General features: G+C 35.9%; 2 protein-coding genes across 2 annotated transcripts in view; one reads left to right on the forward strand and one right to left on the reverse strand.

Annotated features, from left to right (window-relative positions):
* Positions 1 to 6669, reverse strand: part of cd109 (CD109 molecule) — a 30980-nt gene extending 24311 nt beyond the window's left edge. Inside the window, exons 1-11 of the mRNA XM_053614906.1 lie at positions 6648 to 6669; positions 6268 to 6516; positions 6105 to 6133; positions 4753 to 4989; positions 4529 to 4654; positions 3870 to 3909; positions 3691 to 3772; positions 3156 to 3249; positions 2330 to 2459; positions 1661 to 1770; positions 415 to 699 (exon numbers count right to left, since the gene is read on the reverse strand). Coding sequence (XP_053470881.1) covers positions 415 to 699; positions 1661 to 1770; positions 2330 to 2459; positions 3156 to 3249; positions 3691 to 3772; positions 3870 to 3909; positions 4529 to 4654; positions 4753 to 4989; positions 6105 to 6133; positions 6268 to 6516; positions 6648 to 6669 — 1404 coding nt within the window. The remainder of the gene's footprint in view (positions 1 to 414; positions 700 to 1660; positions 1771 to 2329; positions 2460 to 3155; positions 3250 to 3690; positions 3773 to 3869; positions 3910 to 4528; positions 4655 to 4752; positions 4990 to 6104; positions 6134 to 6267; positions 6517 to 6647) is intronic.
* A 1455-nt stretch (positions 6670 to 8124) lies between these two features.
* Positions 8125 to 13743, forward strand: naa20 (N-alpha-acetyltransferase 20, NatB catalytic subunit). The gene is made up of 6 exons (XM_053614647.1): positions 8125 to 8247; positions 9006 to 9030; positions 9133 to 9223; positions 11669 to 11804; positions 12186 to 12331; positions 12464 to 13743. Exons 1-6 carry the CDS (start codon positions 8195 to 8197, stop codon positions 12547 to 12549), a joined length of 537 nt encoding a protein of 178 aa, XP_053470622.1. The 5' UTR covers positions 8125 to 8194; the 3' UTR covers positions 12550 to 13743.
* The last annotated feature ends 251 nt before the right edge of the window (positions 13744 to 13994 follow it).

Raw genomic sequence — 13994 nt, forward strand, 5'->3', positions numbered from 1 at the left:
CAATCTCCTGACAATAACTGACATTCTCTATAAGGACCTCTTCATTAGCATTAGCATGGGAATACATACTTAAAACTAAATTCCTGCATGTTTATGGGATGCTGTATAATGTAAATAACATCTTATAGGCATACAGCAAAAAAAATTAATAAAAAAAAAACAGTGTGTGACTTTCTGACTTCATATAATTGTCCACAATATTTGAACTTATTTAACATCTTCCCCTCCCACCTCTTAATCTGCTTTTAAAGCCATGAGTTAGTTTCAAACTATAATGATTTGTATTAACCTAACCTGAAGCATGTGCTGACAATCTGACAATGTATTATGAAAAGCCCATTGAAAAGATTCAGTGAGAAAGTAGAAGGTGGAGATGTCGTGCAGGTGTCAGGAATCACACTTGTATCTCATTACCTCTATTGTTAGCATAGCCACGTTTTCAGAGAGCTCAACCTGGAAGGGGATGACTCCATCAGCAGGGACAGGAAGGTGTAAGATCTTCACTGAATTATTTCCATTAGGATGAAGGAACGACGAGGGTGTAAACTCCAAATATGAGGAATTCTGGGTTTGGGAATTTGCTGCTTTTCCCCATCCAAACATCCAGGGACTGAGAGGTTGCTGACTCACAGTGAGAGTTACACTCTGACTTCGGTCCTCTGCTGTCAGAAGATGGCTGTTATAGGTGGACAATTTTAGCTGCAACATTGAAACATAATTAAAGACACTCAAATTAACCTTTATGTTCTGTTCAGGTCCAAATTACCAAAAATAGTTGGGTTTTTTTTTTCTGAAAGTGTAAAATACAAATCCAGCATAAACGTTTGCACTCAGATCAACTTCTGTAAAATATTTAAGAAATTTGAGAATAATAGAAAAATTTAAAAAGTCAGGTTTATCCTGAGAAAAATATAAAGGATAAAAAAAACAAGTAAGGATAAGGATAAAGAAGAATAAAAACAACAGTTAATAGAATAAGAAAGTTAAAAATGAAATGTATTAAATCTGGAATCTGGATGATGTGTGTACATGAATTACTGTAACATAATAATAATAATAATAATAATAATAATAATAATAATAATAAACTATGATGTTAAGTCAAAATTCTCTTTGTCAAAAACTAAATCTGTTACACTATCACACTTTGTTTGTTGTTTGTTTGTTGGACATATGATGCGTTCTGAGATGCTTTTCTGCTCTCCTTTGTTGTAAAGAGTGCTTATTTGAGTTCCCGTAGCCTTGCTCTCAGCTGCAACTAGTACAGAAGTGTTTCTATTCAAGTCTTTCTGCTCATAGATTTTTTTGCCTTCTTTCGCCCCACACCATTCTGTGTACTGCGTGAAAATCCCAGGATATTGGCAGTTTCTAAAATACTCAAATTTGTCACTAACAATCATGCCATGGTTAAAGTCGCTGAGATCACATTTTCCCCCATGTTTGACGTGAACATTAACTGAAGCTGCATGATTTCATGCATTGTGCTGGCTGATTGGATATTTTCATGAATGAGCAGGTATACCGATGTTCCTCTTAAAGGGGCCATTTTATATTTTAACTTTATGAATTAAAGTTTAATTACAGATTTGTATGCACATGATATCAAGCTAAAATAATGAGTTTCATTTAAAATGATCTGTTGGCTTTATCTTGCACTCACCTGCGCAGAGAAGTTCAGAGACGGCTTTATGGTGGATGGATACTGCTGAAACTCCAGATTATATCTATACATCGCAACAGAAACCCGAACAGAGCTGTTGTATGTGACATCTATAGAAAAAAATTATATATATTAGCCCAAAGCCCTTCACAGCCAAGTGAAAGACATGCAGTTTTAGAAAAATTATGGGGAATGAATAGGTTATGGTCTTTGTAAAGCCAGACTTTGTGGCATAATTAAACATATAAATACAGATTTATGATACAACTAGCCACAGTAATAAATACTAAAATCTGTATATGGATCAATAAATCAGATAATGTTAATACTTACATATAAGTAAATGCTTTGCTATTATTAATATTATTCTGTAATCACTGGTTTTAAAATGCTATAATTTCTTAATGAAATGAAATGAAGCACAAAGAACAGTAAAATAAATCTGAGTTATGAAACAAGAAAGAGGAAGCAATATTATATGTTAACAAATTCAATTAATGTATTAGAAAATGCTGCTGTTATTTTGCAATTTACTGGTTTGTATTTTATAATAATCATATTAATTCATGTAATTACTTATAAGAAAGTGCCCTATTTTTACATGTAATGTTGCAACAAGTGTAATTCTATATCAAATATTACACTTTAAGTGTAAATAATAATAATTACCAGTCAGCAGCTCTGTGACCTGCACGTTAATGTCAACGTAGTCACTTGTGTCAAATTCTTCAGAATATATGTATTCAACTGACTTATACAGCGAAGGAACGTCAAAGCTTAATTCAGCTTTCCCATCAATCTGTAAGATAGGAGGTAACATCACAATATCACAAATTTGCTTAATTAGTGACCTAGTAATATGGAAATTGTGTAACAAATTGAAAACTGATTTTTTTTATTTTGAGAATTTTTTTAATTCTATAACTTTGTTTATTCCCAGATTTTCAATGTGGTCTGGCACTTTTGGACCCAACTGTATATACAGTATATTATAACGTACTGTGTGCAAGCCTTAGACACCCTAATTCTTAAATGTTTATTTTATGAATTCTGCATTATCGGGTCTGTAAAAAAAATAAATAAAAATAAAAATAAAACAGAGGTAAAGAATGAAGGCTTTTGCACAGTACTGTATAATATAATATACTGTATATACAATGAGGTCCAAAAGTCTGAGAAACAAGTGTGAAATAAAAGCAACTATGACAGTCAAAGTCAGACAGATTCTCCAAGATGCTCAAAAACACTTACTAGCTAATTTCCTTATAAAACTGCACCTGATATACTGTACAAGTGTACCTGATATACTGATGCATTTTTAAAGACAAACTGTTATGCCCAATACTGACTTTGCAATTTATTCCTTTTTTTAATTTCTTTTTTTTTTTTTTTTTTTTGGAGTTAGGTTTTTATCTTATACAGCATTTCTTTACATTTTCCTAAGACTTTCGTGCAGCACTGTACATCAAACAGTGTATTTGAAACAGATGCCTACCATTTTCCAATCTTCATAAGATGTTGCCATGCCGCGGAAGCCATGAACATATACTACTGACATTTTCCCAGCGACTGGCTTTCCATAAAGATATCTGCAATAAAATAAAAAAAGAAAGAAAAGAAACATGCTTGACTTCTTAGTTTTGTTCTGAACTTTTGGCATGACAGTGAACACTCATTCAAGGTTCTTAGCCTGGAAAATCTGTTAAAGTAGGGAATTTAAAATTTCCAGAATTATGATACCAGAGGAAATCTGAGAGCATTTCAGAAAAAAAAAAATAGGAGCAGTCAATGTATTTATGAGTATATTTTGGGAGGAAACCTACACACCAACACATGCAGAACAGGGTTAATTGCACACAGACAATAACCCGAGCTCTTGATCAAACCCAGAACCTCGATCTGAGAGGTGGCAACGGTACCTGCTGCACCACCATGCCCAACTCTCTCTTTTCTTATAAAACACTTCATGACATTTGAAAAAGCCTGGAAACATTTTGAAAATTTCTGATAGTGATGAATGAGGGACTCACTCTGCAGTAACAGTGTATGTCAGGTTTTCTTCATAGTAAAGAACATCAGGAACATCGAGCAGGACCTCAAATTTAGGCAACACTTCAGCCACACAAACCAACACAAAATCAGCACACAGGGTATTTTCAGTGCACTATATTTGCATTTTCATAATCAATTCATTATCATAAAATCTCACCGTAATGACTGACAGTGAAGACTTTTTCCTGACTGACTTCCTAGAAACAAAAGCAGAAAAGAAAAATGTTTTCCCCCTCTTATTACTGTGTTGACAGATATACAGAATTTCAATACAATTAATTAGTTACAGACAAACATTTCAGCCAAATGAACCGATTTGCACTGGAGTTAGAAGGCGAATGTAGCTAACAAGTAATAGAAACTTACAGTCTCCAGTTTAGCATTGTACGAACCATCAAAATCATCACACAATCACCTCAGAAGAAACAATTCTGTCTTCCAACTTTCTACATGAGTCTGATGCTTAGACAAAAGGACACCAAAATACTTTCTGGCTAATCCTGGCTAATCCTGACTAGTCTTAACAGACTATAAATAAAAATAATAAAATAATTCATTTGTTTATACTGATTGAAAATGTCTGATAAGTCGATTTTGGCAGTGTACTGTGAGAAATTGGTAGCTGCATATAAATTTCCCTTACTTGGTAGCCTTATAGCTACATATGATTCATATGAGCTGAAAAAAAAATGTGTACACTCCTTTCTTTTTTTTTGGCACCACTCTACCATGAAACAAAAGCTTAATAAAGTAACAGATTAAAAAGCTAAGCAGATTAATTAGAAGAAATCCATGTCTGCCACTAAATCAACTCACATTCACTGTAGCTATGATTTTCCACGTCCCGAGAGGAGGGTTCTGAGAGAGCTGAAACTCTTCAGCCGTCTCTCCAAGTGAAGTGTCTACAGCCAGCCACTGATGGATCAGATTCTCCCGTGGGTCCTGATTCAAGAACGAGATTAGATTAATCTCTTTTCTGGTGTACACTTGGATCCGAGATATTACCATACATCCTCAACACCTGAGTCGCTCCTACTCACCATTATGATGATGTCTATCTGTTTGTTGTATGGTTTGCCATCAGGGGTTATGACCAGAGCCCGGATTTTTACAGCTTGGCCTGGTTTGTATTTGGGTTTGTCAGTCTGTAGGAGGATAGACACACTCCTGGGGCTGTACTGCAGCACGGTAGAATTAGAGAAGACCAAAGTCTGTTCAATATAACCATTTACAATCAGCTTATAGGGGTACCAGTAGCTGGAATTATTCTCAGGGATCTAGACAGAGAGAGAGAGCATTGCATTAAGTAATGAATAAAACATAACAGGTCATGCTATTGTAGGAAAATAATCAATTATGGTGGTGTGAGCTGATGCACACAGCCTTTGCCACCCAGAAGTTAAATATTTTTCATTAATGGCCTGCAGTTTTTATTTATCTTCTACTACAGCAAACTATCAAATGCACCTTGTTACCAAGAAACCAGAAAAATGCAAAAAAAAATAATAATAATAATAAAATAAATTTAAAAATCTCCTGACACTGAAGACTCCTTCCAGAAATGTCATTTCCAAAATAAATGTCTATTTCAAGAACACTTCACTATATTAATGATTAAACATTGTTAATGGATTATTATTATTATTATTATTATTATTACTACTACTTTTATTATTATTAGCCTTATGGTACGTATATGGAGGAGCTGTTAGTATAGAAATAATAACATGTTAATATGCTACAAGAGCATTAATATAAACCATCTGTGTTTCTGCATGATACAGCAAATTAATCCACATTATCTGACCAATCAGATTTGAGGATTTACCAGTGCTGTGGTATAAGTATACATTATTACAGTTATTATACTGTAAGAAGGCTGCTGCTGACCTTTAGTCTTCGGTTTTGGGGAACCATGCTGCTGAATCTGACTGAACAGAGATGTGTAATTCTATATTATTAGCATAAAAATGAAAGAAAAATAATGGGCCTAAACCTTGTGGGACACCATTCAGCATTTTCCCAGTTGGACTGACAAACTGGAAACAGTCTAGTCTATTTTTTTTCTCTTTAAATAAAGAGAAATGTAATTTTTCCTAAATATTCTGGATGTTTCTGAGCAAGGCTGCTAATATTTCAGTTTTTTTATTTCACAGCACTGATATCACTGATTATAGTGGTTCTTTTTTAAATACATAACACCTATTCCACCTGTGTTTTAGAGCTATAATTCTGTTTTGCATCATCGTTATTTTAATACAAGCTTCAATAACACCAACTCCTCGACATGGATCAATCAAGTATCTGACCTTTTTTCTTTTGATTTTTAATAAAATGTCAGCTCAGATAGGCTTATCTAGAAATAAAAATAGAAAATAAAAATCATACTCACAGGAGGCAGCACTTGCAGTTTCGTGGATCCTTAGAACAAAATGCAAAGAAAGAGGTTATTATTATTATTATTATTATTATTATTATTATCATCATTATTATAAACAGACTGCCTTTGGAAACGTTGCAAATTGTTCCTACTTTTCTTCTTTTAAGTTATTTACCTCCTTGGATGGTGCTCTGAGCTCGGCCCAGGCTGTCGTTCCTTTGGATTATCTCAGAGATAACTAAAACTGATGATTTGGTAAGGATGGTGATGGATATAGTGGTTGGAACACCGGAACGTACCACTCTGGAGACTGAGATCAGATAGGAAGGGCTCTGAAGTGGAGCTGGACTGGGAATTACAGAAACACAACAAGGATAAAATGATGACAACCAAACAAAAGCTTTAAACCATTTTTGCACATCAGCTTAAACCATTGTCCATTATAAGGTGATTAAATACAAAGAACTCGACATAAAATGAAGCCTGGATTGAAGCTACAAATGAGAGAAAAGTTACTTTATTTATTAACCAAAACAGAATCAAATATTTGAATACCTCCCTGGGTTTTGTGCACCATCAAAAACTGTGAAAAATCCAATCATTATGAAAATGCGAAGCTGCTCCATTTGTCTCCACAAGTCTTAAGCTCATGGGAACTCTCTGTGGTTATGAAGGATTCAGGAAGTATTCTTGTTTAAATAAAGGATTGGAACCTGATCTTTGCTACCCAGAAGATAAAGGGCTGTCCATTTAAACAACAAGTCAAGTCAAGTGGCTTTTATTGTCATTTCAACCATATACAGCTGGTACAGTACACAGTGAAATGAAACAGCGTTCCTCCAGTACCATGGTGCTACATAAAACAGCACACTAACCACATAAGACGACACAGAACAAAAATATAGTCTACACAATCTACATAAAGTGCACATGCAAACGTGTGCAAACACCACAAGACAGTACAGTAGCTACTAAAACAGGACAACGGGCACAGTAAGTGACAGTGTAGCGCCGACCAGTACACAGTTCTAGTGTGGAAGTGTCAGATATAATAGGCAGTGCAAAAATGCTGTGAAGGCAAAAATAACCATATATGGGCATTGCGGTAGCAGCCAAGTAAAGAGTATAGTGGTGACAAGAAATTAAATATGGGTTTTATAAGCACATTAGCAGCAAAAATACAGGTAGTCAGTACAGAAATGGTGATGATAATTACAAAGTATTTATTTATTTATTTGTTTGTTTGTTTGAGCAGCATCAACATAAAATGGTGGCTGTGGTGTGTCTCAGCACAAAAACAACTCAATCAGCACGAATGTGTCATTTGTTTTTTCCTGGCTGCAGTCTAATTTTCATATACCTATAACATATACCTATACTTTTACATATACCTATAATGAATTAAAGCACATATTTTCCAACAACTACTTCTGTACATCTTTTTTTTCTCCAAGATGCAAATATATGTTTAATATAAAAATAAGGCACTAATCTCCCTAGTCCATCCACCCATCCATCTTCAACCGCTTACTCCTTTTCAGGGTCACGGGGAACCTGGAGCCTATCCCAGGGAGCATCAGGCACAAGGCGGGGTACACCATGGACAGGGTGCCAGTCCATCGCAGGGCACAAGTATTTTTTTTAATCACATTTCAGTACTTGTCTGTTTGAGTTGTAGAAGAGTAATTATTAATAATCACACTATTATTTGGTGTCACCCAGATGAGGATGGGTTCTCTTTTGAGTCTGGTTCCTCTCCAGGTTTCTCCCTCATGTTGTCTCAGGGAGTTTTTCTTTGCCATTGACATAGCTGGATTTATGTCAAACTGCTTCGTGATAGTCTTCATTGTTAAAAAGCACTATACACAACAACAACAACAACAACAACAACAACAACAACAAGAACAACAACAACAACAACAATAATAATAATAATAATAATAATAATAATAATAATAATAATAAAAGTATTTTTCACATTTTTTCCCAGATGGCGCTCTTTCGCAAACCACTTCCTTTTGTGTGACGTAGACAAGAGGTCAGGGGTCAACTCGCCTCTGCGATTTATTTATATCTTCCCCCTCCAGTTTTTAAGGACAAACATGACCACGTTACGTGCTTTTAATTGCGACGACCTTTTCAAATTTAATAACATGTGAGTAGGATTTTATTTTATTTATTTATGGCGTTGAGTCAGATATGTGGCGTTGTTACAACTAGCGCGGTTAATGCTAACTCTAACTTGCTATGGCTGAATCCCAAAAGGTTTAGTAATTCACATGTAAGTGCACTATTTAGGCTGTATAATAATGGATTATACATATTGCACATTTGTTGTGTTCCAGTGGGAGTTATTTAGGATCCAGAAACAGCGATGCTTATGAATGTAAATAGCCACGCTGCCTTTTACCTTTAGCAACTACCTTTAGTAGCTCCCTTCTACCTTTACTACAATAAGCAGATTATTGAACAGCAGCGCCGAAGTGTGAAATGAGTGAAATGAAAGACTTCCTGTTTTTGTTAAATAAAGGTTATATTTCGCGTACATCCCAAATGTATTCATATTAGGTATTTCGGTGTCCTACATAGGAGTAAATAAATAATGATTCATGCACCCTATTTAGTGCACTACATGTCCATTTAAATACCCACCAAGGAATGTCTATGTATGAATGAACGCTGCATGCATAATAATAATAATACTAAATATACCCTGTGTGTGTGTGTGTGTGTGTGTGTGTGTATATATATATATATATATATATATATATATATATATATACACACACACGTAATTGATTAACGTGTGTGTTATTCAATTACAATGCATGCAAAACAAGTACACCCTGTATATCCTGTGTGTGTGTTTAGCCATTTGGGATTGATCTGATATTTCCTTTGCTGTTCTTGCAGAAATTTGGACCCTTTAACCGAGACCGTATCCTTTTCACTCCTAAATCTTCACTGCTGAGTGATCATGATGACGTGTACATGATGTGAGCATCTGTCCAGTCTCCTTCCTTAACCGTGTGCTTTACAGTATGGCATTCCCTTTTACTTGCAGTATCTGGCACACTGGCCGGAGTATTTCATCGTGGCAGAGGCACCAGGTGGCGAGCTGATGGGCTACAGTGAGACACTTCTTATGCGTTTTAAAGATGAACTGGAGGAAACGGCTTAAGAGTTAACAGTTAAACAGTACTGTTGTGGTTGGATATGATTATCGCGTAAATTACTTAAGTAGTGTTGCTGGATGTTTACAGTTAAACATAGCTATAAACGGGTAAAAGTGCAATGTCTTGGACGTTAATAAATAACAACTTGTAAATTTTAACATCTTACAATACTGAAGATTCAATACAAAATTTTAACAGCAAGTCCGGTGCTTCCAGTCAGTTTCTAATTGGTATAGAAATACAGATGTTGCTTACAATATTTCAGAAAAGTGTATTCTGTCATAATTTATGATGTTACATCTTCATGTGCCCCAGCCCTAATATAAGTCCAACCTCCATATCAGTGTAGTAGGATGAGCACATGACCTGTTCGATCCGAATAATGTATTCCTATTCAAATTCAGTCCTGTGTGTCTGAACTAATAGGAAGTGCCTATTTAATTGACCTACACAAATACACATCTTTAATGCAAGCTCGTTTCTTTCACCTTTATTCTAAACTTTTTGTAGTGTCAGTGTAAGTTGCGCGCATTAGTAGGTGCCTGAATGTTTGTGAACCCTTTAGAATTTTCTATATATCTGTATAAATATAACCTAAAACTTCATCAGATTTTCACACAAATCCTAAAAGTAGACAAAGAGAACCCAGTTAAACAAACGAGACAAAAGTATTACACTTGGTCACGTTTATTGAGGAAAATTAGCCGATATAACATATTTGTGAGTGGCAAAAGTATGTGAACCTCTAGGATTAGCAGTTAATTTGAAGGTGGAATTAGAGTCAGGAGTTTTCAGTTAATGGGATGACGATCAGGTGTGAGTGAGTGCTCTGTTTTATTTAAAGACCATTGTTACCCTCCCCAGGAGTGATCGACCATTAGAGATCACTCCAATAGCAAGACATGTAATAGTCCACAAGGTCACAAAGGAACCCAGAGTAACTTCTAAGCCACTAAAGGCCTCTCTCACATAATGTTCATGAGTCCACCAACAGGAGAACACTAAACAACAATGGTGTGCATGGCAGGGTTGCAAGGAGAAAGTCACTGCTCTCCAAAAAGAACATTGCTGCCCTTCTGCAGTTTGCTAAAGGTCATGTGGATGAGCCAGAAGTCTAATGGTAAAATATTTTGTGGATGCATGAGACCAAAATATACTTTTAGGTTAAAATACGAAGTGTTCTGTTTGGAGAAAGGAAACCACTGCATTTCAGCATAAGAATTCAGCATCTATGAAACATGGTCGTGGTAGTATCGTGCTTTGGTCCTGTTTTGCTGCATCTGCATCATTGTCATCATTGATGGTACAATGAATTCTAAAGGAAAATGTCAGGACATCTATCCATGAACTGAATCTCAAGAGAAAATGGGTCATGCCGGAAGAAAATGACCCTAAGCACACGTCATTCTAGGGGATCACACCAGATACTGAAAGCAAAGGTTCACATACTTTTGCCGCTCACAGATGTGTAATATTGGATCATTTTCCTCAATAAATAAACGACCAAGTATAATATTTTTGTCTCATTTGTTTAATTGGGTTGTCTTTATCTACTTTATCTAACATACACAAGAAGTTACTTAAAAACCCCAGAACAGTGACGCTTTTCTGACACGTCCTTTTAAACATCATGTATATATTTTTTTTTCTGTTTTTAATACTGTTTGGTTCCGGTTAGATTTAGATTCAGAACCACAGAAAACAGTTCTTCCTCGAGTATCTGGAGTTCCTGGAGTATTATTTCAATTTGTACAATATTATTTTGCTTATTTGTTGGAGCCATAGAGTTTTTTTTTTGTTTGTTTGTTTGTTTGTTTGTTTTTATTCCTGAACTTTCCACCAACAGGACATATTTGTCATGTATCAACGGGGGAACTCTGGACTTAATTTCCCAGCAGCCACTGCACCATACTCATCAGTGTCACATGACCATCTGCACCTGATTTACGTTTCAGTTAAAGAGCACACTAGTGTATATGGAATTGTTTACACTGCTTTCTTTGTCTCACATAACTGTCTATCCTTGCTAGTGTCTGCGCATCGATGTTTAGTTTTGCCACGGTATTTAGCCTCGTGTTATGGTGTTTTTGTGTCTGTTTGTTTATTAAATGTTTGAAATCTGCGATTGCTTCCGCATCCAACTTTGTAACGTGACAACATTAGGTCCAAGTTGATGTTATTTACAGACTGACTTGTTTTTGAGTTACTAATGTTTTGATTAAACCCATTCTCAAGTCAAGTGACCATTCAAACAGTCTAATAACTATAAGAACTCGATTGATATAACAGCTTTAGTAATGGCTGTGATTTTTACCTTTGTAACAGAATGGTGAATAATCACAGACCTCACTCTGAGAACCACTGCTTTAAATGATTGGCCTTTTCCTTGTGTCTCTGCAGTCATGGGGAAGGCCGAGGGCTCTGTGGCGCGGGAGGAGTGGCACGGCCACGTCACGGCTCTGTCGGTGGCTCCTGAGTTCAGACGGCTGGGTTTGGCTGCCAAACTCATGGACATGCTGGAGGAGATCTCCGAAAGGTGCGGTTCTTAGTTGGGATTTGGGGGTATAGTTTTACAGACGTCTTGTAATCTTGGTGTAATTGAGAACTCAGGACACTTCCCATCCCTGCCAACAGAGGTCACAGTCGCCAGCTGTGGTTTTACAGTGGGGAAAAAGGCACATCAGGATGTGCTCTTATTGGAAAAAATAATACTAATGTTTGTGATAGGGTACGAGCCAGTTCAGACTAATTTGTTGGAACCTTTTTTTTCCTGGGATTCACGAAAATAGCATATTTTGATTATAATTCAGCACACATATTCAATACATATGCAGTATATTCAAAGAAATTGGTGAAGCCTGCATGGCTTTTCTCGGTGATAATAGATGACAGATCTGTGCGTGTTTCTCTCTTGCAGGAAAGGAGGTTTCTTTGTTGACCTTTTTGTCCGCGTCTCCAACCAAGTGGCAGTGAACATGTACAAACAGCTGGGCTACAGCGTCTACAGAACCGTGATCGAATATTACTCAGCCAGCAACGGAGAACCGGACGAAGATGCCTACGGTAAAATCCTGCTTTTTTATAATCGCACCTTATAAGCAGCTTACTGTTCTAATGACATCTGATATATTTTAATCAGTGGTCCCTTGGTAAATGATAAACTTCATCACTGTGACTGCTTTCATTTCTACACAGATATGAGGAAAGCGTTATCGAGAGACACTGAAAAGAAGTCCATCGTTCCACTGCCGCATCCTGTCAGACCAGAAGACATAGAATAACACTGAACAGTGGCTCTCTGACTTACCCCATATTGGGAAAATAATGATGCAAGACCTGTCAAGTTTAGTTTACTTCTTCTCCAATTGCAAATTCCTTGTCAGAGGGTCACTGCTTTGTAAATGTTATTTATAAAAAGCTTTACTTGCTCCACTGTTTCTGCACCATTTTGTCCAAAAATGAAATAAAACACAATTTACCCTTCTTCTGAATGTCAGTCAGATCATTTGGCTGAGCAGAAGTTGACAAATCAATTTGTGGGTGGAATAATTAGCATGCGTCATCTTTTCAGAATCAGGAACACACAGCTACATGGAAACACTGACAAATGAATTCCAGCATATAACTGTATACAGTGCCCTCCAATAATATTGGCACCTTTGGTAAATATGAGTAATGAAGGCTGTGAAAAATTGTCTTTATTGTTTAACATTTCGACCTTTTGTTAAAAAAATTCACAAAAATACTCTGCTCACAACACAGGTTTATCAAAATAAAAGTATTTCTTAAATATAGGTGTGCCACAATTATTGGCACCCTTTTAGTCAATAATTTGAACTACCTCCATTTGCTAAGATAACAGCTCTGAGTCTTCTCCTATAATGTCTGATGAGGTTGGAATTTACACGGCAAGGGATCTGAGTCCATTCCTCCATATATAATCTCCAGATCCTTCAAATTTTTAGATTTTTTTTTTAACAAAAGATCAAAAGGTTAAACAAAGAATTTTTCACAGCTTTTTTTGCTCATATTTACCAAGGGTGCCAATAATATTGGAGGGCACTGTTAAGCCTGCTTAATACTTTCAGTCACTTCACAGTTAAAGATTAATATCTTTTGTGAATCTCATAGCTGAAACATTGGCCAATGTATTTTTTTTGCTGATGGCGCAAACTCAATGTTTTACATTCCAGTGTGTGTTTATAAAAAGAAATGTCGGTTTTGAAACCCATGCACTGGTGTTGGCCGAAAAATTATTCTACGTAATGATTTTGGGTGTTTTGAATGTGTGTGTTAATTTAGACACTCAGTTTGCATAATGCTAATCTGGCACTTCCTATACTTCGGAGATATGTTAGTCTCGGAGCTCCTGCTCTTGGCTAATTTAGGCAGTATAGATAGTACGTTGGTCCATCCAACGTATGTTACGCTCGCTCGTAGCTATTTAAACAATGCAGTTTTTAAAAAATGACATCTTACCTTGCATTTTCGTAATTTCATAATTAACTCTGAGTAGCTTGTGAAAAGCTCAGTCCTGTGTGTACACTATTCCTGTCTGACTTCCATAAATTATTTTATGTAATTATTTTGGATGTATTGAATGTGTGTGTTGATTTAGACACATTAGCATAATGCTAATGTAACCCAGAGTTAAAATAGGCAATAAGTAAAATAAATAAATAAATAAGTCATGAGTGAAATAAATATGCAATAAATGTTATGTACA

The sequence above is a fragment of the Ictalurus furcatus genome, chromosome 25 (genome assembly GCF_023375685.1).
Source record: "Ictalurus furcatus strain D&B chromosome 25, Billie_1.0, whole genome shotgun sequence".
Taxonomy (NCBI): domain Eukaryota; kingdom Metazoa; phylum Chordata; class Actinopteri; order Siluriformes; family Ictaluridae; genus Ictalurus; species Ictalurus furcatus.